At 45.7% G+C, this 22,687-nt stretch overlaps 3 protein-coding genes across 4 annotated transcripts in view; 2 read left to right on the top strand and 1 right to left on the bottom strand.

Annotated features, from left to right (window-relative positions):
• LOC137355742 (long-chain fatty acid transport protein 1-like) overlaps positions 1 to 3,406 on the bottom strand; it is a 47,494-nt gene extending 44,088 nt beyond the window's left edge. Inside the window, exon 1 of one of the 2 annotated variants that reach the window (XM_068021221.1) lies at positions 3,171 to 3,406. Coding sequence is in view for 1 of the 2 variants with exons in the window: in XM_068021220.1 (XP_067877321.1) it covers positions 1,675 to 1,688 (14 nt within the window). In the remaining variant the exon portion in view is untranslated. Of the gene's footprint in view, positions 1 to 1,674; positions 2,090 to 3,170 lie in introns of those variants that run through there. The other variant, XM_068021220.1, reaches the window with a different exon arrangement.
• A 3,228-nt stretch (positions 3,407 to 6,634) lies between these two features.
• LOC137355741 (N-acetylmuramoyl-L-alanine amidase-like) lies at positions 6,635 to 17,989 on the top strand. The gene is made up of 5 exons (XM_068021219.1): positions 6,635 to 6,767; positions 8,236 to 9,072; positions 12,127 to 12,337; positions 16,064 to 16,358; positions 17,824 to 17,989. Exons 1-5 carry the CDS (start codon positions 6,692 to 6,694, stop codon positions 17,890 to 17,892), a joined length of 1,488 nt encoding a protein of 495 aa, XP_067877320.1. The 5' UTR covers positions 6,635 to 6,691; the 3' UTR covers positions 17,893 to 17,989.
• Positions 17,990 to 20,513: 2,524 nt separating this feature from the next.
• LOC137355740 (ras GTPase-activating protein nGAP-like) overlaps positions 20,514 to 22,687 on the top strand; it is a 67,037-nt gene continuing 64,863 nt past the window's right edge. Inside the window, exon 1 of the mRNA XM_068021216.1 lies at positions 20,514 to 21,159. Within this exon, the coding sequence (XP_067877317.1) occupies positions 20,646 to 21,159 (514 nt within the window). The 5' untranslated portion in view covers positions 20,514 to 20,645. The remainder of the gene's footprint in view (positions 21,160 to 22,687) is intronic.

Here is a 22,687-nt window from a genome sequence, read left to right as displayed (position 1 = left end):
ACCAGATACACCACACAGTTCAGGCGCAGAAAAGGGGAGCACTGCACTTTGTATAGTTTCTATATTTGGTTGGTGGGGTGGAAGAACTTGCATACATCCAAAACCTGTTAAGTTTGTTCAAGAGATGGTTGGAGCAGTGGGAAAAGAAAGAACAGCACTGTAACAAAGCACCAAGAAACCCAATTACTTAACTCATTAATAGCAATAGGCTGGAGGGAAATGACCTATTTGGTCAATTCGCTGTAATGCTGCCATGGTATTCTGGTGTTGTTAGCTGAGCCCCCATCAAACCATTCCCACCAATACCAGCAACATCAGTGGCAATACTTCCCCCAACTGAAAATACTTTACTACAAAGCAAGGGACAACACTCATGTCACTGAAGGAGATTATTATAGACATGGAACTCTTTGGCATGGAATATCCACAATATTCAAATGAAGCATTCAAAATATTTAAAATAATATACTCCACAATAGAAATCTATAACAGTACGTGTCTCTAGTTGATTAGAAGTCTACCTCTTTGATCGAGCTTTTGGTCATCTGATCTAATATCTCATGTGGATTGGTGTCATTTTGTATTACAACGCTCCTGTGAAGTGCCTTGAGATATTTAATTACATTAAGGGTGCTATATAAATATAAGTTGTTGTTGACCTCAGCATTCAGAATTCTATATTTTTTTTTCAAAAAAAACAGCTGGAAGATGGAAATTATTACTCAGGAGGCCATTCAGCCCATTGGCAGCTCTCTGAAAGAGCCATCTCATTAGTCCAACGACCCTGCTCTTTCCCCACAGCCCTGCAAATGCTTTATTTTTCAAGTATTTATCCAACTCCCTTTTGAAAGTTACTACCAAATTTGCTTTCAGCCCCCTTTCAGGCAGCACATTTCAGATCACAACAACTCACTATGCAAAGAAATTCTACTCATCTCCCTCTGGTTCTTTTACCAATCACCTTAAACTTGTGTCCTCTGGTTACCAATCTTCCTGCTACCAGAAACAGTTTTGCCTTATTTACTCATTCAATCAAACCCCCTCTGATAAATCTCCAGTTAACCATCTCAACTGAGGAGAACAATCCCAATTTCTCTAGTCTCTCCCCATAACCGAATCTCCTCTTCCCTGGTACCATTAACCAGCTGAAGCTGTGTCAGACTCCCGATGTCATGATTCATTTCCCATTTTTAACCATATTCTTTAGCAGTTTAGTTCCCACCCACTCAGCCTGATCTTTTAGCACCAGTCTCCTGATCTAAGCAGCACCAATCAAAAGCCCCCGGCAGACCTGACAACTGAGGCAGTATAGTGCACAATTCTGCAACAAGGCACACACACACAAAATAAATCACTCGAGGGATAAAATGCCCCATTGTTTCAACCCTTGGAGTGGTCTTCTTTTGAAATGTAGAGGGTTTTGCATTTCATGGTTGATTTCATGCCCATGCTCACTTTGTCTTAAATGGAGAGTTCCAGGATTTGACATAAAAGTACAATGACAGCAGTTATATTTCTGTCATCACTACATATGTAAATTAAGAATCAAGAAAACCAGACAGTAAAGTACCTCAAACATGCATCAAATTCAGCTTTCTGCCCTGAAACGGAGCTCTGAAGTTTTCAAGTGGAACACTATTTAAACTAAGGGAAGCTAAGGATCTAACAACTCACCAGTTCTGCAACATATCTTAAGAACTGCTTCACTCTTGCGGCATCCAAACTACGAACTGAAGTGTTTTTTTCTGGAAGCAATTTCTTTTAATGGTCTGTTGGTATTCCCCAAAACCTGGGGGCAGTTCAGAACGATAACAGGACTATCTTATCGCACCTCCCATTTGCAATTATGCTGTTTTGATCTGCTCACTCTGCACAAAGATACCTCATTGAAGTTCTGTGGAGCAGCTCACAGGCAGAGTTCCAGTGAGGCACAGTTCCATTTTCAAACAAGTGTTTAACTCAATGGAAGGCTTTCAGCAAAATACAGACCAGAGTTCTCTGCTAGCAAACTCCCATTCACAGGGATGGACTTGGACCGAAAGCAAAAAACAGAATCGATCCAAATGGGTCCTACTGCCACACTTTTAAAATGAGCTGCTTTCAAGGCTGCCTTGTGTGGTATCCCAACAGACCTCTCCGAGATGACTGCTCTCTCTGTGCTGATGGACTGCACAGAATGCATCGATTTAAAGAGATTGGTAGAAAAGTTAGAGGGGAGATGAGGAAAAGCTTTTTCACCCAGAGGGTGGTGGGGGTCTGGACTCACTGCCTGAAAGGGTAGTTGAGGCAGAGACCCCCAACTTATTTAAAAGGAGTCTGGATGTGCACCTCAAGTGCCGTAATCTGCAGGGCTACGGACCAAATGCTGGAAGGTGGGATTAGAATAGGTGGATCGTTTTTCGGCCAGCACTGACACGATGGGCCAAGTGGCCTCTTTCTGTGCCTTAAACTTTCTATGATTCTAATGCCAATGAAATGGGTCTCAGAAGCATAGTTACAGTTCGATATGTTAAATACACAGGAGGATCTGTGAGACAAAAGCAATACATCAAAGGGTCAAAAATAAAACTGCAAAACTCAGATTAATTATCCGAACCAGGGTGTCAGGTTACGACGAACATAACCTTTGCCCTGCTCCGTGGCTTTAGCTGTAAATGGCCCATTCCCCAGCTCTCGCATTGCTCACCTACTTCACCCAGCAAAGGGGGGGGGGGTGGAGAGAGAGAGGGGGGGGGGGTGGAGAGAGAGAGGGGGGGGGTGGAGAGAGGGAAGGGAGGGGGTGGGGGGGGGGATGGGAGGGGGTGGGGAAGGAGAAGGGAGGGGGTGGGGGTGTGGAAGGGTGGGGGTGGGGAAGGAGAAGGGAGGGGGTGTGGAAGGGAGGGGGTGGGGGTGTGGAAGGGAGGGGGTGGGGGTGTGGAAGGGAGGGGGGAAGGGAGGGGGTGGGGGGAAGGGAGGGGGTGGGAGGGGGATGGGAGGGGGTGGGATGGGAGGGGGTGGGGGGAAGGGAGGGGGTGTGGGGAAGGGAGGGGGTGGGGGGAAGGGAGGGGGTGGGAGGGGGATGGGAGGGGGTGGGATGATGGGAGGGGGTGGGGGGAAGGGAGAGGGTGGGGGGGGAACGTGGGGCGTGGGTTGCAGCTGGAGCCCCACCCCACAGGGGGATAAGCACTGACCGGGCTGGGTCGGTGTCCGCATCCAGATCCGAATCCGCCGCCGCTCCGTATCCAAGGCTCCCGCCGCCAACTCTCCGCCTCAAGCAGCAGCGCGCTTGCGCCGCCTCCGCCCGCTGTCCATTGGCTGGGAGTCTCACTCGCGCCCTCTGATAGGCTAGGGTGCCGCCCGCTGCATGCCGGGAGGTGTAGTTCGCTGGCCGGACTGGCCCACAACTCCCTGTACCTGCAATTGCATCTGCATCTGTACCTGCAAATAAAAAGCATCTCTACCTGTACCTGCATCTCCATCTGCATCTGTACCTGCATTGGCATCTCTACCTGTACCTGCAATTGCATCTGCATCTGTACCTGCATCAGCATCTCTACCTGTACCTGCAATTGCATCTGCATCTGTACCTGCATCGGCATCTCCATCTGCATCTGTACCTGTACCTGCATCTCTACCTCTACCTGCAATTGCATCTGCATCTGTACCTGCATCTGTATCTCTATCTGTACCTGCAATTGTATTTGCATCTGTACCTGCATCAGCATCTCTACCTGCACCTGTATCTGCATCTGTACCTGAACCTGCATCTGTACCTGCATCTGCATCGGTACCTGTACCTGCATCAGCTCCTGCCTCTGTACCTGCATCAGCATCTGCATCGGTACCTGTACCTGCATCTCCATCTGCATCTGTACCTGCATCGGCATCTCTACCTGTACCTGCAATTGCATCTGCATCTGTACCTGCTTCTGCATCTGTACCTGTGCCTACATCAACAACTGCACCTGTATCTGCATCAGCTCTTGCATCTGCATCTGTACCTGCATCAGCATCTGCATCTGTACCTGCATCAGCATCTGCATTCGTACCTGTATCTGCATCAGCACCTGCATCTGCATCTGTACCTGTACCTGCATCAGCATCTGCATCTGTACCTGCATCAGCATCTGCATTCGTACCTGTATCTGCATCAGCACCTGCATCTGCATCTGTACCTGTACCTGCATCAGCATCTGCATCTGTACCTGCATCTACATCTGTACCTGTGCCTGCATCAGCATCTGCATCTGTACCTGTATCTGCATCAGCTCCTGCATCTGCATCTGTACCTGCATTAGCTCCTGCATCTGCACCTGTACCTGCACTTGCATCAGCAGCTGCATCTGTACCTTCACCTGTATCAGCTCCTGCATCTGCAACTGTACATGTACCTGCATCTGTACCTGTACCTGCACTGTACCTGTACCTACATCTGTATCTGCTTCTGCATCTGTACCTGCGCCTGCATCAACAACTGTACCCTGTACATGAATCTGCATCTGCACCTGTACCTGTACCTGCACCTGTAATTGTACCTGCATCAGCATCTGTAACTGTACCTGTACCTGCATCTGAATCTGTATCTGCATCTGCATGTGCATCTGTACCTGCACCTGTATCATCATCTGTAGTTGCATCTGCATCTGTACCTGTACCTCCGCCTGTACCTGCACCTGCATTAATTAGATAATTTAAGTACAAAGTCTACTTACAGTAAAATCAAAAAAAACTTGTAAAACAGCTACAAAACATGCATTTGTGTAACACCTTTAACATAGTAAAATGTCCCCAGGCACTCCACAGGAGTATTAGGGCAGGTGGTCAAAAGCCTGGTTAAAGAGGTAGGTGTAAAGGAGCATCTTAAAAGAGAAATTAGAGGTAGAGAGGCAGAGAGATTTAGAGAGGGAATTCCAGAGCTTTAGGGCCCAGGCAGCTGAAGGCACGGCCGCCAATTGTGTAGCGATTAAAATTGGGGATGCATGTCTAGTGTTATTCTGTATCTAATTCCCCACCAGTTGCAAAAGGTTTCTCTTGACTTAACATGTGCTACACCACATGAAATCCACTATATACGTCTAGGTGTGTGAATGCTATTTTTATGACACCAGAATCTATACCAAGCATGTGTTAGTATAAACTGTGATTTCTGAGCAGATTCCATTATCACTCTCTGCACTTCCTCCAGAGCTAGTGGAGAGCATTTAAAATTACAATTTCCAATTTGGAAAATGGGTTGAATTTTTCCCTTCTCCTTTACCAGAATGGTTGTAGGGATGGAGGATTTTATTTACAAGGTTAGGTTGGAAATGCTGGGTTTGAGGGGAGATTTAATAAAAGTGTACAAGATTATGACAGGCTTAGCTATGTATGACAAGGACTAACCCATTAACAAATGGTACAAGGACTAGGGGACACACATTGAACTATTGGGAAAAAGATGCAGGGGGAATATGAGGAAGCCCTTTTTTATGCAGCTGGTAGTAATGACCTGGAATTCACTGCCCACAAGGGTGCTGGAAGCAGAGACAATCACTGACTTCAAGAGGGAGTCAAGAAAAATAAACTCGCAGGGCTGCAGGGATCGAGCCGGGAAGTGGGACTGACAGCTTATCTCCGTGGAGAGCTGTCAAGGACTCGATGGACTGAATGGCCTCTTTCTTTGTCCTAAATGACTCTATTTCCCTGTCCCAACAAACAATCAGTAAAAGTCTGAGTATTTGAGCCACGATTAGTTGCGATGCTTTAATTGAACAACTTTTTCTCTACTCAAATTAAGATTAGATGAAGTAGGGTGGGAGGTGGCATAGATCAGTTGGGCCAAACAGCCTGTTTCTGGACTGATTCTACTCAATTGCTGCCAAACGCACCATAAAAACAGCAAATAAAGTATGTCACCAAAGCATTACCTAATGAAGTTGTAGGTGATAATGAAGTGTTTAATAAACAATGGGAATGACAGTTTTCGTGCTCTGACTACAATTGAAAAGTTACTGAAAACTTTGTGGGACTTGAGAAACTAGGAATCGTTCTGCAGTGCAACCCTGTGGCCATAGCAAAGAACTGCAACATCACCAATCATCACTGAATGTCACAACAACCTGCATTTATAAAGCGCCTTTAGCTTAGTAAAATGCCCCAAGGCGCTTCACAGGAGTGTTATAAAGAAAAATTTGACACCCAGCTACATAAGGAGATATTAGGGCAGGTGACCCTGGCCCTTGGCCAAAGAGGTGGCTTTGTGGAGTGCCTTAAGGGTGGAAAAGAGTGCGGAAGGCGTAGGGAGGAAATTCTGGAGCTTAGGGCCTCAGCAGCTGAAGGTCCAGCCGCCAATTCTGGAATGATGAAAATCAGAGACATTCAAGAGACCAGAGTTGGAGGAGTGCGGAGATCTCGGAGGGTTGTAGGGCTGGAAAAGGTTACAAAGATAGAGAGGGGGCAAGGCCAGGGATTTGCTCTAGTGGGCATTGCACCGACTAAAGCCCTGTAAATGGGTCCCAAAAAAAATCAATTACCCTTTAAACTATCGTCAAAATGGTTAAACATTTCAGACAGAGTTTACCAATCAGGATCAGATAATATTGCATTAAAGCCGGATTAAGTAATGACTTGTTGATTAGAGGAAGCAAAGTTCAAGGCAATGTCACACAAACTTTCAGATCAAACTAAACAATAAAGGGAGCAAAGGTTTCTGCTCATTTTATGAACTCTGAGGATGTATAGCAAACTGAGAATTCTACACTGCTTCCTCCTCCTCTGGGCTCTCTACCCATTCCTCTGGTCTGTCGAAGGTGAGCACCATGTCTTTTAGTAGTCACCAATGCTCTTTAAATGAATATTGATATTTCATCTTATTAGGTACAGCATATTGCACAATTAGCAGTGTGTAACCCATTGAGGGATTCAGCCAATTTAATTCAGCAACAGGACTGCAGCTAGAGCAGTTTAACATTATCTCAGCTCTGTGATGAGTTACTGCCTTTGATCATACTCTTGAATAAGTTATTCTGTGTATTACGTTAATATTCAGCAGTAGGAATTTCTTTAATGTGAGCTATTAAACCAATGCCTTTTCAGGTGGATGTAAAAGATTTCCCTGCACATTTTCGAAGAAATGCAGGGAGTTATCTCGATGTCTTTGCTGACATTCCTCCAACAAAATAACCAAAAACAGATGGGCTAGTTATTCATTGAAGAAAGACTTGCATTTATATAGAACCCTTCACAAACTTGAAATGCCCCATCGCACTTTACCAATTAATTAAGTACTTTTCAGCAGTGTATTGTTGCAATGTAGGAACACGGCAGTCAATTTGCACACAGCAAGCTCCCACAAACAACAGTGAGATAATGACCAGATAGTCTGTTTTCAGTGATGTTGGTTGAGGGATAAATATTGACCAGGGCACACTGCTCTTTTTCAAAATAGTAGCGTAGGATCTTTGACATGTACCTGAGAAGGCAGACCAGGTTGTCTCACCTGAAAGACGGCATCTCCGACAGTGCAGCACTCCCTCAGTACTGCACTGGGAGCGTTGATCTAGATTTTATGCTCAAGGCTCTGGAGTGGGGCTTGAACCCTTCTGACTCAGAGGCGAGAGGCTGACTCCTGAATTAGAATAAATTAGCATAAGAGAAGCACTAGTCTTGATTTCAACACGGTGAAGAAACAGAGGAGAGCAGTACTTTGGGCTGAAGAAGAATAGTAGAACTTTGGAGAAGGAACAACTATACCAGTATCAATAAATACCAATAAGTAGCAAAATTGTAATGGGGAGAAAGAGTTTGGAATGTCAGAGGTGAGGGAGGATTACCTCTCAGACTGGAGTACGTGCCAAGAAAGTAATACATCAAATGACACTGAAAATGCTGTTAGCCTTGTGAGGGAAGATCTTGTAGTTTCTCAGTGTAATCTAAAGCCAGAGGGGTGCTTCACCCTAGAAACACATGTCAGCTTGCATTAGTCTTTGTCATGCTTTCTGCTTGAATTTGTGCGGGCAGGTTTCTTCCATTATCCGGATATGGTTTATTTTTTGCAAATGGAGGGCTTTTGTGACAATGGAGAGTTTAGCTGAGGGCATTAATCATATTAGTGATGGTGGAAATTTGGCACGGCTTTTCATGACACATCAAATTATGGGACACTCCTCACTGCATCGCTTAGAGGAGGATATCCAGTCATCCTTGTATTTGTGACAACACATTGCTGGTCATTCTGTGTCTTTCTGAAAGTCTGCACTTGTTTGTTCTTCTTTCCAGCGGCACCAGACTATCACCTAAATGATGTTTTGAGCGTCATCGAGGAGTTGGAAGGTCATGATCCTGTATTCACTATTCTCAATGTTACTGCTATCCTACGAAGTCTGCAAACATCTGACCAGGATTTCCATCGCCTCCTCCTCGTTGAAACCCCAACATCCTCTGCCCCGCTGGAAGCTCTATCTGAAGACCGACAAACTTTTATTAAAGATGTCATGAACCATGAGGTCGGCTCTTCGGCTGAACGTGGTGTGGTCCTCACTCCAGATGGAACGACAATTGCTGTCGGGCATCTTATTGCAGGAATTGAAGCCGGACTGAAGAGAAATGTAGAATACCCTTGGCCGGAAGGCCCAGTTGATAATCTTTATGCACTAACGTTAGCCAAGGATTTAGGATTAGCATTTGTGGCCCATTATTTGAACAAAAGCCAAGTGTTACTGGGACCTGACGGTTGTTGGGACAATGTGACTTCTCCTCAAGTTTTCACTGGGTCAGGTCCTTGGTCCCTGGCCACAAATGCTTTGATTAATGGAGGCATGGATGGCTTTATCCTGGGAAACTTCTTAACAGAGTGCCGACATCCACTGCCCAAACTCAGTGCTGTGCTGAGAGATTACTATAGTGAGGCTCAGGGGCAACCAGGTTTAAAGGCAAATGCACGTCGTAAAAACTTTGAAGCAAAGGTTGACCTCAGTAATTTTACCAATCAGGTTATAAGTGTAGTTTACCTGTACAACCACATCAGGAATGATTCAATTCTCCAACACCTCGACTATAACATCTTCAGAAAGGTTTCCCAGCAGGGAGTTAAACAGTTTCATCATAACTATCTCGGTAAGTAAATTATTCGAATGACTGGCACTCCCTTCAAAAAACAAGTTGAACAATTGCAGGTAAAAGATTTATTCAAAATACTCCCATTTTATAATAGATTTCCTGGGCCGTTGCAACTGTCAGTTAATGAATACACGTTCTAGTTATACACAAAATTGTGAAATAATTGAGGGCTTAAGAACTTACCACAAAGTGCCGAATAGTGGCCAAGGCCTACATCATGACTATTGACAGGAAAACTGAATGGGAAATGTTGGCATGGCAATCATCTGGGCTAAATGTTGACAGAAAAGTGTGACCAGAAATTTTGTCAACACAAAGTAAGGTTAGACTTAACAAAGGTTTTTAGTTTTAGTTTTAGAGATGCAGCACTGAAACAGGCCCTTCGGCCCACCGAGTCTGTGCCGACCATCAACCACCCATATATACTAATCCTACACTAATCCCATATTCCTACTACATCCCCACCTGTCCCTATATTTCCCTACCACCTACCTATACTAGGGGCAATTTATAATGGCCAATTTACCTATCAACCTGCAAGTCTTTTGGTTTGTGGGAGGAAACCGGAGCGCCCGGAGAAAACCCACGCAGACACAGGGAGAACTTGCAAACTCCACACAGGCAGTACCCAGAGTTGAACCTGGGTTGCAGGAGCTGTGAGGCTGCGGTGCTAACCACTGCGCCACTGTGCCGCCCATGTATAGATTGGTGTCTTTCTAATATTGTGGAACTTTAACCTCCCAAGGATGGGTTGGATCCCCTCAATGCTGTGCCACTTTGGTAATATTAGTGACGGAGAGGCAGTTGATAGGTCCCATTGAAACAAATGGGCTGCAGTACAGACCAATTATAAAGGGTAATTTCTCAACCCCAGAAAGGAGATGTGATCTCAAGGAGCACGGTTCAGTTACAGCCCTATCTTTACTCCACATTTGCTGTGAGTGCAGCTTCCTGATGATTGTGTGGGACGGTGACACCACTCCCTTGGCTAGTAGGAAGCAAGCTTAAGGCTTTAATTTAATTGAAAACATTTGAGGTTCCTTTTAACTTGCAATGCCACTTACATTGAAACCAATGAAATAAAACTCAGGGCATTCACTGTATATATCTGTGTAAAAGGCACCACCTAATACATGTAATTTCTCTTCGAAATATTGTACTGACATTCTATGCTCATTAAAATGAGTGATGTAAGTGTTAGGGAATGGTATGTTCATCTGCTTTTGGCTCCCAGTGTCAGTGCCAAAGGGTCATTTAAGCTGAATGAGCTGTTCTCATTATTCCAACATGACAGTTCCATTTCCTGCACCATGTGTCCCCTTGGCCTCTTTGCCAAATTAGTGCCAATTTGTAGCAAGCTAAGGTTGGTATCTCACTAGGTAAAGCTTGGGTGAGACTGCCCGATCTCGTCTTCCTACCGACAAGGAGAGAAGGCATCATCCCATCATCTAGTCGTGCTACAAACTCAGCTTCAGAGAGGTGACCTGACTTCTACTCAGTCACCCAGTTCAAAATGCTATTATTTTGCTTCTGCGTTTATTCCGTCCAGTTGTATACATCGTGTAAACTGATTATTCCGGTGCTTGTCCTTAAACCTGCTCCTCACGTCTTCATGCGAAATGCTCTTGCTCAGATTCGACGTTACATCAGAGGAAGGATCTTTTTTCATTCTTGCTGCCATAACATTAACCTAGATTGAATGACATCCAACCATTACTAACTCAAAAGGGGACATTTTGAAATTCTGCAATAGTGTAAGATGGGTAATGGTGAACTGATGATCCATTTTACATCTCACAGTTTTAATCCATTCACATCAGAAGTCTCTTTAACTTGTCTTGTGCCATGTACACCTACACTATTACTTTTTAAATTACTTTTTGCATCAATTTCCTTTGTCGTCTGTCCACAGGCAATCCTGATCTCATACATTGCCCAACAGATACCAGTCTGGAACAGGGGAACCCTGACTGATTTCACCAAACTATCTGCTGCTCTGGTCTGATGTCAGCCGTTGTCTGGTCTAACCTGGAGTTCCTGAAAGGATTAGGACCTTTTCCTGTCATCCCGATCTGGGCGTGACCCCAGCCCAGCTTCCTGAGTCAGGGGTCATTCCGTATTCCCATCAGAGTCTCAGCTGGATTCCCGCCAGCTATTGGGAGCCCACCAGCGGCCCTGCAGAGATACCAGGTGGTGTTGCAGCTCCTGAAGAGGGGGAAATGACATTACAGAGGACACAGGGACCCTGGAAATGGAGCAACACAGTGAGTGAAAGCCTAGACACAAACCAAGGCCTGAAAGGGTAGTTTAGGCAGAAACCCTTGACTCATTCAAAAGGAGGCTGGATATCAACGTAGGATAAGGCAGGAAAGTGGAGTTGATGTAGCAGATCAGCCATGATCTTATTGAATGGTGGAGCAGGCTCGAGAGGGCCCTAAGGGCTACTCCAGCTCCTATTTTTTATGTCCTTAACATATGTCAACCACGGCTCAGTGGGTAGCACTCTTGCCTCTGAGTTAGAAGGTTATCGATTCAAGCCTTGCTCCAGAGACATGAGCACAAAACTCTAGGCTGACAATCCAGTACTGAGGGAGTGCTGCACTGTCAAAGGTGTCATCCGACATTCCAGCGCTGTACTGAGGGAGTGCTGCACTGTCAAAGGTGTCATCCTTAGCATGAGACGTTAAACTGAAGCCTAGTCTGCTTTCTTAGGTAAATGTAACAAATCTTAAAGTGCTATTTGGAAGAAGCGCAGGGCAGCTCTCCCTGGTGTCCTGGCTAATATTTAGTCCTCAACCAACATCAGTAAACCAGATTATCCAATCATGATCACATTGGTGTTTGTGGGATCTTGCTGTGCACAAATTGGCTGTCGCGTTTCCTACATTGCAACAGTGACTACACTTCAAAAGTGCTTCATTGACTGTGAAACACTATGTGACCTGAGCTTATGAAAAGCATAAGATAAATGCAAGTCTCTCGTTTTTTCGATGTTGTCTGTGCCTTTTGTTTTGATATGTAGTTTCAGTGTATACTCACTGTTTTTTGCAGAATGCCCTGCCATCATTCCTCGCTGTATGTGGGCTGCCAAACCCTACAAAGGCTCTCCAGTGAACCTGTCACTGCCCCTAGGCTTTGTTTACATCCACCATACATATGAGCCAAGCCGACCCTGCACCAGTTTTCAGGACTGTGCGGCAGACATGAGGAGCATGCAACGTTTTCATCAGGAGGAGCGACAATGGGATGACATTGGTTACAAGTAAGGAGCCCAGCCTCACATTAGGTACTGAGGAGTTACACAGAATGTACAGCGCAGAAACAGGCCACTTCGGCCCGACCAGCGTTTCTGCTCCACACGAGCCTCCTCTCACCCCTCTTCATCTCACCCTATCGGCATGTCCTGTTATTCCTTTCTCCGTCATGTATTTACCTACTTTCCCTTATGTATCAATTATCTATTATATTTGGCACAAGTACCTTTCAAAACATAAATCCCATTTTAAAAACTTTGATGCTCCTGGTTTCTAAGGAGGCGGCTAGTGAGGGGGAAGTGGGAGAGGAAACGGTCGGGGGGGGAGGTGGGTGGTGGGCGGTTAGGGGTGGGTGGGTGCGGGGCACAGATACAAAATGAAAGGGTTGACAATGCAGGAGATGGAAACTGGACTGTTCTCCATTATCCATTTGAAGAGGAGCAGCAGCTGATGTTTCCCTGCCCAGTGTCACCCACTCTCACCACAAGGATAAGCTCCCAGAATCAGAGCTATTGATTGCCATTAATACTTAAACTTGGGTTCAGCAAGGCAAGGAGTTAAATGGCCCACCTGCAACCCCCCATGTCCCTTTCCCAGTCCGCATGGATTCCCCTAGTATATGGGGTGCACATTCACAAATTCTTCACAGTGGCAGGGGACGTTGATAAGATGGTCAAGAAAATGTGTTAGATAATTGGCTTTGTAAATCTTGGCATTGAATATAAGACAAGGAAGACAAACCTTAACACAAGACCTCTATCAGGGTCACCGCCCCGCCCCCCCAACTCAATCTTCTGTCTTCCAGAGAAATCTGTTCAATCTTTCCTGATAGCTATCACCTCTCAGTCCAGCAATATTCGAGTAAATCTTTGTACCTTCTTCAGTGCCTCTATATCTTTTCATAGTATGGAAAACCTTTACAAATCTGTGCAATTCTGGGCACCATCCTTGAAGAAGGACACCTTAGAGATGGTGCAGAGGAGGTTTACCAGGCTGATGCCATGGATGAGGGAGTTCAATTATTTGGAGAAGCTGGGATTGTTCTCCCTAGAGCAGAGAAGGTTATGGTGAGACGCAATAAAGGTGTTTAAAATTCAAAGGGGCTTTGATAGAGCAAGTAGGGAGAAACTGATTCCTCTAGTGGGTTGCTAACCAGATGTTACAGATGTAAAATAATTGGCACAACAACTAGACAGGGAATAAAGGGAAATGTTTCCACACAGAGGTTTTGTTAAGATCTGGATCACACGACTAGAAAAGGAGGTGGGATCAGATTTCATAGGAAACTCTTAAAAGGCAACTGGACATGTACTTGAAGAAAATAATTTGCAGGGTTTGGGGGGGAAAAGGCTGGGCTGTGTCCCCATCCACAAAGGATAAAAAAAGAAAGTGATTTGTTAATACAAGGGACTTCACACGGAAACATTAAAGCTGTGATTAATATGCAATACCCTGGAGAAAACTGAAAGTGTGTCATCAAAACCCCTACAGGAAATTACTCAAATTTAAGTATATTTGAAGCCTAGTTACTGTTGTAATGTGATAATGACAAGATCATCTGTTTTAGTCATAGAGCTATACAGCACAGAAACAGGCCCTTTGGCCCATCGTGTCCATGCCGGCCATCAAGCACCTATCTATTCTAATCCCATTTTCCAGCACTTGGCCCGTAGCCTTGTATGCTACGGCATTTCAAGTGCCCTTCTAAATACTTCTTAAATGTTTTGAGGGTTCCTGCCTCTACCGCCCTTTCAGGCAGTGTGTTCCAGATTCCAACCACCCTCTGGGTGAAATTTTTTTCCCTCAAATCCCCTCTAAACCACCTGCCCTTACCTTAAATCTATGCCCCCTGGTTATTGACCCCCCCCCCCCTCCCCCCCCGCTAAGGGAAAAAGTTTCTTCCTATCTACCCTTTCTATGCCCCGCATAATTTTATATACCTCAAACAGGTCCCCCCTCAGCCTTCTCTGCTCTAAGGAAAACAACCCTAGCCTATCCAGTCTCTCTTCATAGCTGAAATGCTCCAGCCCAGGCAACATCATGGTGAATCTCCTCTGCACCCTCTCCAGTGCAATTACATCCTTCCTATAGTCCACCTCCATCATAACCTCCCTGCTTATATATTCTATGGCTCAGCTAATAAAGGCAAGTATCCCATATGCCATCCTAACCACCTTATCTACCTGTGCGGCTGCCTTCAGTGATCAATGGACAAGTACACCAAGGTATTTCCTAGGGTCCTACCATCCATTGTATATTCCTTTGCCTTGTTAGTCCTCCCAAAATGCATCGCCTCACACTTCTCAGGATTAAATTCCATTTGCCACTGCTCCGCCCATCTTACCAGCCCATCTATATTGTCCTGTAATCTAAGGCTTTCCTCCTCACTATTTACGACACCACCAATTTTCGTGTCATCTGCGAACTTACTGATCATACCTCCTATATTCACGTCTAAATCATTAATGTACACTACAAACGGCAAGGGTCCCAGCACCAATCTTCCACCACAGGCTTCCAATTGCAAAAACAACCCTCGACCATCACCCTCTGCCTCCTGCCACTAAGCCAATTTTGGATCCAATTTGCCAAATTGCCCTGGATCCCAAGGGCTCTTACCTTCTTAACCAATCTCCCATGTGGCACCTTATCAAAAGCCTTACTGAAGTCCATGTAGACTACATCAACCGCTTTACCCTCATCTACCCACCTAGTCACCTCCTCGAAAAATTCAATCAAATTTGTTCGACATGATCTCCCCCTGACAAAGCCATGCTGACTACCCTTCAGAATTTTTTCCAATAGTTTCCCTACCACTGATGTTAGACTCACTGGCCTGTAATTACATGGTTTATCCCCACTACCCTTCTTGAACAATGGTACCACATTCGCTGTCCTCCAGTCCTCTGGCACCTCTCCTGTGATTGAAAATTTGTGTCTGAGCCCCTGCAATCTCCTCCCTTGCCTCACATAACAGACAGGGATACACCTCACCTGGGCCAGGGGATTTATCCACTTTTAAGCCCGCTAAAATCATTAATACCTCCTCCCTTTCAATGCTAATTTGTTCAAGTATATCACAATCCCCCTCCCTGATCTCTACACCTACATCATCCTTCTCCATAGTGAACACAAATGAAAAGTAATCATTTAAAACCTCACCTACGTCCTCCGGCTTCACACACAGATTGCCACTTTGCTCCCTAATGGGCCCTACTCTTTCCCTGGTTATCCTCTTGCCCTTAATATGCTTATGAAACGCCTTGGGATTTTCCTTTATCTTGTCCGCCAGTGTTTTTTCACGCCCCCTCTTCGCTCTCCTAATTACTTTTTTAAGTATCCCCCCCCCCACACTTTCTATACTCCTCTGTAGCCTCCGCTGTTTTCAGCCCCCAGAACCTGCCATAAGCCTCCTTTTTTTTTCCTTATCCAATCCTCTATATCCCTTGACATCCAGTGATGTTGGTTGAGGGATAAATTTGGCCTGGATGTCAGGAGAATTCTAGTTCTTGTTCAAAATAACATTATGGAATCTTTCATGCCCATGCCTCAGTTTAACATCTCTTCTGAAAAACAGCACCTCTGACAGTGCAGCCTTCCCTCAATACTGCACTAGGATTTTGTGCTCAGGTTTCTGGAGTGGGACTTAAACCCACAACTCCTGATTTAGAGGAGAGAGCGCTACCCAGTGAGCTTATTATTTGCTGTGCTAATTTCTGGAACGGTCTCTGTAGCTTTGTAGCAGGCTCCGACGGATACATTTACGAAGGTCGCGGATGGCTCTGGAGAGGAGCCCACACCAAAGGGCAAAACTCCAATGGATACGGAGTGAGTTTTATCGGTAACTACACCTCGGAACTCCCAGACCAGGCTGCAATGGAACTAGTGAAAGAAAATTTCATGAAGTGTGCTGTGATTCACAAGAGAATAGTCAGTGATTACGCCGTCCAGGGGCATCGGCAACACAGACCAACCTCGTGTCCAGGGGAAATGTTCTTCAATGAAATCAAGACCTGGGAGGCCTTTAAGGTAATAGTGTTTCCCATTGGGTGATCTCTGGGATTTGGCATCAAACCAAGTGACCTTATTAACCTATTCATGTTAAAGAGTTTATTAAACTAACACATTAAGGAATGTGACACAAGTGCTGAGTGCCCGACTCCAGTTCCTCCTCCTTTTCACAAGAACCCAAATGACCTCCAGCATCTCCCCACATGTTGTATCTTGTGGCTCAGCCAATCAAGTTTTTTTTTTGCATTTTTAACTACCTTCTACCCCAATCCTGCATTGAATGGCATCCTTCAAATGCCAGGCAGGGTTTAACTCTATCAATGTCAGGAAATGAGCAACATCAGTATTGGTGCTTGCAAGCTGCATTCAATTGAAGGCAGGTTCAATCTTTCATTTTTGTGGGTCAGCCTCAAATTTTCCTGTCCTGCCCATCATCTCAGACCTCAGTCGAGTGGCGAATCCCAAAAGGTTTCTCTGTCACAGCAACTGGATTGAGTCTCCAATAGACGTTGGGCTGAATTGTACTCGGGCGCGGGGCTGCCTGGCTGCGCCGTTTGAGCTCAGCGGGGTGCCTGCATTCAGCAGCCGCCGAGGAGCCCCCGTGATATTTCGTGGGGGGACTCATCTAAACAGTGGGGGCGGAGGACCCACCCCCGTTGACGTGTAGGGGCGGCCTCCGCGTTCCCGGCATCTCATTGCCTGAAATGCCCATCCATTGATTTCTCAAATACCTGAACTTTCTCCTCCAGCCTTCTAACATTTGGCCTCTAACCCCTTCCCACCATTCACACAACTAATTACATTTGTTTTTACCACTTCCCCACCCCTCCCACCCTGTAGTTTTTATTACTCCCTCCTCCCCACCAGGTTCTGGCCTCGGAACTCTGTGCGGAGTAAGTCATTTTGCATATATTTAGTGCCGATCTGCATATGGAGATGAAGGGCCCCACCGTCAGGCGGTGTGGGAGGGGGGGTTGCGCACCGAGGTCCCCCCTCTGCTGATAATATGCGGCGGGCCCTTCTCAACGTCGTGGGTCAAGGCGGGCCTCTCCTCGCAGCATTTTACCGGCCCCCACGCCACGACCCGCGGCGTCAACGGGTCGGTGAAATTCAGCCCATTATGTTGAATGACTGCTACAGGAGATTCTACCTTTATGTTTCTTGATGTGAGGATAAGGATACAGGGAGTGAATGGCACCGGTTTTACCTCTGGCCTGAAATCCCACCGAGGCCCATGATTCCCTTCTGTCTATTGGCTGGAAGGATCCTATACGAAATGAATCTGAGCAATCTCAACCCAGCTGCTGGTTCCTCAAAACCAATTGCCAACTGGAGAGGCCGTGAGTTGACTGGTGTGGCAAATGGAGAGATGCCATACAGCTGCCGCAGGGGGCACTTTTCCAAGGTTGAGCTGAGACTCATTGTGAGGACAGAATACAAGAAAACATAATTCCAACCCTTTGATCTGTATCTCCCATATCAGGAGGTTGAACAAGCCAATGGAACCACTGTGAGCACTGATGGGTCGCAGTCACTGAAGAACAACCCGTAGAGAGATTATCAAACATGGAGACCATCCCACAAACAAAAGGGGAGCTACACTGACACAGTCATGGCTACTGGGTTACCAATAAACTCATTAATTTTAATGTGCAGTTTGTCTAATTTACTCACTCTTTTTAGTATTTGTTTGCGATTATTAAATTTAGAATTACCATCTATACAGTATTTACCAAATGAAATTATACCAACATATCACTTAACATAGAAAGAGGCCATTCTTCCCCTCGTGCCTGTGCTGGGTCAGTTGAAAATTTCAAAAATGAGATTGAAAGATTTTTGTTAGGCAATGATATTAAGGGTTATAGAACATATGACCAGACCAATTAGGAGCAGGAGTAGGCCACTCGGCCCCTCGAGCCTGCTCCACCATTCAATAAGTCCATGGCTGAACTGATTACTCCACATTCCCACCTACCCCCGATAACCTTCCACCCCCTTGCTTATCAAGAATCTATCTACCTCTGCCTTAAAAATATTCAGAGACTCTGCTTCCACCGCCTTTTGAGGAAGAGAATTCCAAAGACTCACCACCCTCTCAGAGAAAGAATTGCTCCTCATCTCTGTCTTAAATGGGCGACCCCTTATTTTTAAACAGTGACCCTTAGTTCTAGATTCTCCCACAAGGGGAAACATCCTTTCCACATCCACCCTGTCAAGACCCCTCAGGATCTTATATGTTTCAATCAAGTCATTCCAGCAGAATCAAGCCTAGCCTTTCCAATCTTTCCTCGTAAGACAGGCCACCCATTCCCCGAATGTAGGGAATTTTGGAAAATTAAAACTACCGCATCAACTATCATACCAGCCACTTCTTTTAAGATCCTAGGATGAAGTCCATCAGGACCCAGGGACCTGTCAGCCCGCAGCTCCAACAATTTGTTCAGTTCCACTTCTCTGGTGATTGTAATTTTCTTGAGTTCCTCCCTCCCATTTCCTGACTTACAGCTAATACTGGGATGTCACTTGTATCCTCAATAGTGAAGACCGATGCAAAGTATCTGTTCAATTCATCTGCCATCTCCTTATTATCCACTATCAATTCCCCAAGGCAGGTAGATAGAGTTCGATACAGATCAGTCATAATCTAATTGAATGGTGCTACATCGGTCTCTTCCTGTTCCAGTGTTGTACCCTGTAATCTACACACCACTGAAGCCAGGATTTATTAAATTCTCTGTGTGGTGAGGATTAACGTGTTCTATATGTATTTAGACTTCCTGATTTGCAGGATGAATTATTTATATATTTCTTTTAAATGCATATTTCCTGCATTATGATTTTAGAGTAGATTCTGTCCTCCCTTCAGTCACTATTTGTACCTTAACCTATTCTTGACTTGGCGGAATACTAGGAAAGGTCATGTCTCCCAGCCTCTCTCAGTCTTATTAAAGCACAAACCACTTCCTCTACCATGTTGAACAGGTGCTCGGCAGCCTCTTAGTAAGGCGGAAATTCACCAATCTCTAACCAACAGATTAGCTTGTTTCACGTCTCTAATATTAGTGCTTTTTCTGATTATCTTTAATGTAGTAAAATGTCCCAAGGTGCTTCACATAAGTGTTATCAAAGTTTGACAATGAGCCATATTAGGTTACAGGTGACAAAAGCTTGGTCAAAGAGGTAGGTTTTAAGAAGCTTCTTAAAGGAGGAGAGTGACAGAGGGTGGAGAGGTTTAGGGAGGGAATTCCAAAGCTTAGTGCCTCGGCAGCTGAAGACACGGCTGCCAATGGCGGAGCAATGAAATCGGGGATGCGCAAGAGCCCAGAATTGGAGGAGCACAGAGATTTTGGAGGGTTGTGGGGCTGGAGGAGGTTACAGAGATAGGGAGGAGGAGAGGCCATGGAGGGATTTGAAAACAAGGATGAGAATTTTTAAATCAAAGCGTTGCTGGACCAGGAGACAGTAGGTCAGCGATCACAGGGGTGATGGGCGAACAGGACTTGGTGCAAGTTAGGGTACAGGAGCAGCAGAGTTTTGAACGAGCTGAAGTTTACAGAGTGTGGAAGGTGGGATGCAGCCCAAGGGGAACATTGGAATAGTTGAGTGTAGAAACAATAAAGGCATGGATGAGGTACAGGTGTTACCAGGCATAGTAAGACACTGCACAGAGGAAGATGCTGAACTGAAATGCACACAGTACCTTTTATTTTTTCGGCTACCCGCTGGATGAAAGATTTATTTCCGAGGCTTTTTGAACAGTGAAGGTCCATTACCAGGTGAGGAACAAACATACAGTTGAAGGGATCTGCTGAACTGAGGCTTCTCTCAAAGCTGCTGTAAGAAAATCTCTCCCTGAAGCTCCAAACAAATGAAAGAAGCCATTTTTGCTCAAGTGACATCTCAGCAAGAAAAGTTGACGCAAATTGCATCAGATTGTTCCTGTTGCTTGAGGAATTCCGCCCTTACTGCTCTGTCTTCCTTTTGAGGGGAGGGCAGATGTTGCATTTTTTGAAAGAAAATGATCTTCCTAATCTCCTTCCATCTGATCTTGTGGTTTGCAGTCTCCTTTAGCGTCACTAAGTGTGATTGGCGGTCATTGTGCTGTAGTGCCCTCCTCTGCTTCCTTTTCAACAGATGTACCATAACAACACCTAAAAAAAAAACACCCACACACACACAAAAGAAAATCAAGCACGTATCACTGAGCTGAAATTTCAGCGGGGGGCCGAGTGACACGTGATACGTTTCTTTCGACCGAAGGATTACCAGATACTATCACTATCTTCATCTGCCCACTTAGCGATGGACGTGGAGGAGAATTCAGCCTCTGCTGTGGCAGATCCTGCTGAGAAGCAGCCTGGGGACAACCCGTTGCGGGCTTACAAGTGGTTCACGGGCTCTAAGCTGAACACTAGGAGGAGTGGGGAGGAAGAGGAGCAGGCAGCTTCAGAGAGAGAGGTCGCAGAGGAAGGGGGCCCGAAGGAGGCTGCTGGAGGTGCTGAGGCTGCCCTGCAGGAGATTCGGGGGGAGAGATCCCCGAAGCACGAGGGGATGAGAAGTGCAGCTGACAGGGAGGGCGCAGACCAGGACCATGGTGAAGGCCAGGCCGTGCGGAGCAAGAAGGACCACCTGTCCAAGAAATCAAACTACCAGCGCACTCAATCTGAGCCATCCCAATCCACAAGGTATCCTGGTACTCTGAGAAAGGTGAAGTCAGACTCAGCCGAGAAGATCCGGAGATTACTGACTTCATTTTCTAATCGACTGTCTGGGAAACGTTCCTTCCAGGAGCCAGCGATGGACCATTCCCACCAAGGTACCTATCTGCATCATACATATAAATGGTCTTGTGTTGATATCAGGTGTTTTTTGGGTGTTTGTGGCCAACACTGATGCTGGATGTTGACATAATGGGGGTGAATTTCCTTGGTGAGATGGGAGGGGGCGTGGGGGTGATGTTGGTAGGGATTTCTCCCAACCCATTGGTGCAACTTCGGAGGAAGATCAACATAAACAGAGTTTCCCCCAAAGTTACGACAGCCAATTGGGAGAACACCTGAGGAAACTCAAAGCTAATATATTCAATCCATTTCTATAACAGCAGAGAGGGTGTTGGAGGTAGCTTGAGTTTACAATAAGCATTGGAGAGTCCATTTTTAACATTCATTCCTCCCACCAACCTTGATTTTGAACCTGTCACTAGGAGGTGAAAAACAGGAGCTATGCATAATCAGGGACAGCTTATTTTTTCTTGAAATGCTAGGTGACAGGCTAAGAAGGAACTTGCATTTCTATAGCACCTTTCACAACCTTGGGATGTCCCAAAGTGCTTTACAGCCACTCTTGAAGTCATTGTTGTAATCTCGGAAACGAGGCAGCCAATTTGCATATGCAAGATCCCACAAACATCAATGTGATAATGATTTTTGGTTTTTGGTGGTATTGGTTAGAGAAGGAATTTTGCCCAGGCCTCGGGAGTAATTTCCCTGCTTTTCTTCGAAGTAGTGCCATTGGATCTTTTACGTCCACTGCCTCCAACCGTGCAGCACTCCCTCAGTACTCAGGGCACCAACAAGTTTGAAAAGCACAGGAGGACAGGTGAGGTAAATTGAGGGATAGTGGTTAGTTGGCACCTAGGTTGGTTTTAAAAGCCTGTAGATTTTAGAAGGAGGGAAAACCGAGGGATGTGAGGAACTCCACAGTTTGAAGGTCCAGGGAAAGAATTGGTTAGAGTGTAAATGCACCAAGTCTTGTTTCAACTGTGAGAGTGTAGAGAACGAGGAAGTTCAGTGGGAATTCTGCAGACATTAACTCACCTCCTGACTCCCCAAAGCCTGACAACGCACAAATCAGGAGTGTGATGGAATACTCTCCACTTGCCTGGATGGGTGCAGCTCCAACAACACTCAAGAAGCTCGATGCCATCCAGGACAAAGCAGCCCGCTTGATTGGCACCCCATCCACCACTTTCAACATTCACTTCCACCACCACTGACACACATTGGCAGCAGTGTGTACCATCTATTAGATGCACTGCAGCAACTCGCTAAGGCTCCTTTGACAGCACCTTCCAAACCCGCAACCTCCATCACCTCAAAGGAAAGGGCAGTAGATGCATGGGAATGCCACCAAGCTGACTTGGAAATATATCACCGTTCCTTCACTGTCATTGTGTTAAAATAATGGTATACTCTCCCTAACAGCACTGTGGGCGTATCTACACCACATGGACCTCAGCAGTTTCAAGAAGGTGGCTCACCACTACCTTCTCAACGGCAATTAGGAATGGGCAATAAATGCCAGAGACGCTCATATCCAAAAATGAATAAATAAAATAAATAAAA

The sequence above is a fragment of the Heterodontus francisci genome, chromosome 43, assembly GCF_036365525.1.
Source record: "Heterodontus francisci isolate sHetFra1 chromosome 43, sHetFra1.hap1, whole genome shotgun sequence".
Classification (NCBI taxonomy): Eukaryota; Metazoa; Chordata; class Chondrichthyes; order Heterodontiformes; family Heterodontidae; genus Heterodontus; species Heterodontus francisci.
This window is presented reverse-complemented; position numbering and strand designations above follow the sequence as displayed.

Excerpts from the sequence above, each read along its gene's own strand:
- LOC137355741 (XM_068021219.1), top strand. The coding sequence starts at position 6,692 with ATGTATAGCAAACTGAGAATTCTACACTGCTTCCTCCTCCTCTGGGCT. Across the intron at positions 9,073-12,126 it reads GTTTCATCATAACTATCTCG|AATGCCCTGCCATCATTCCT; the intron begins GTAAGTAAATTA and ends TGTTTTTTGCAG. Across the intron at positions 16,359-17,823 it reads AGACCTGGGAGGCCTTTAAG|GAGGTTGAACAAGCCAATGG; the intron begins GTAATAGTGTTT and ends CTCCCATATCAG.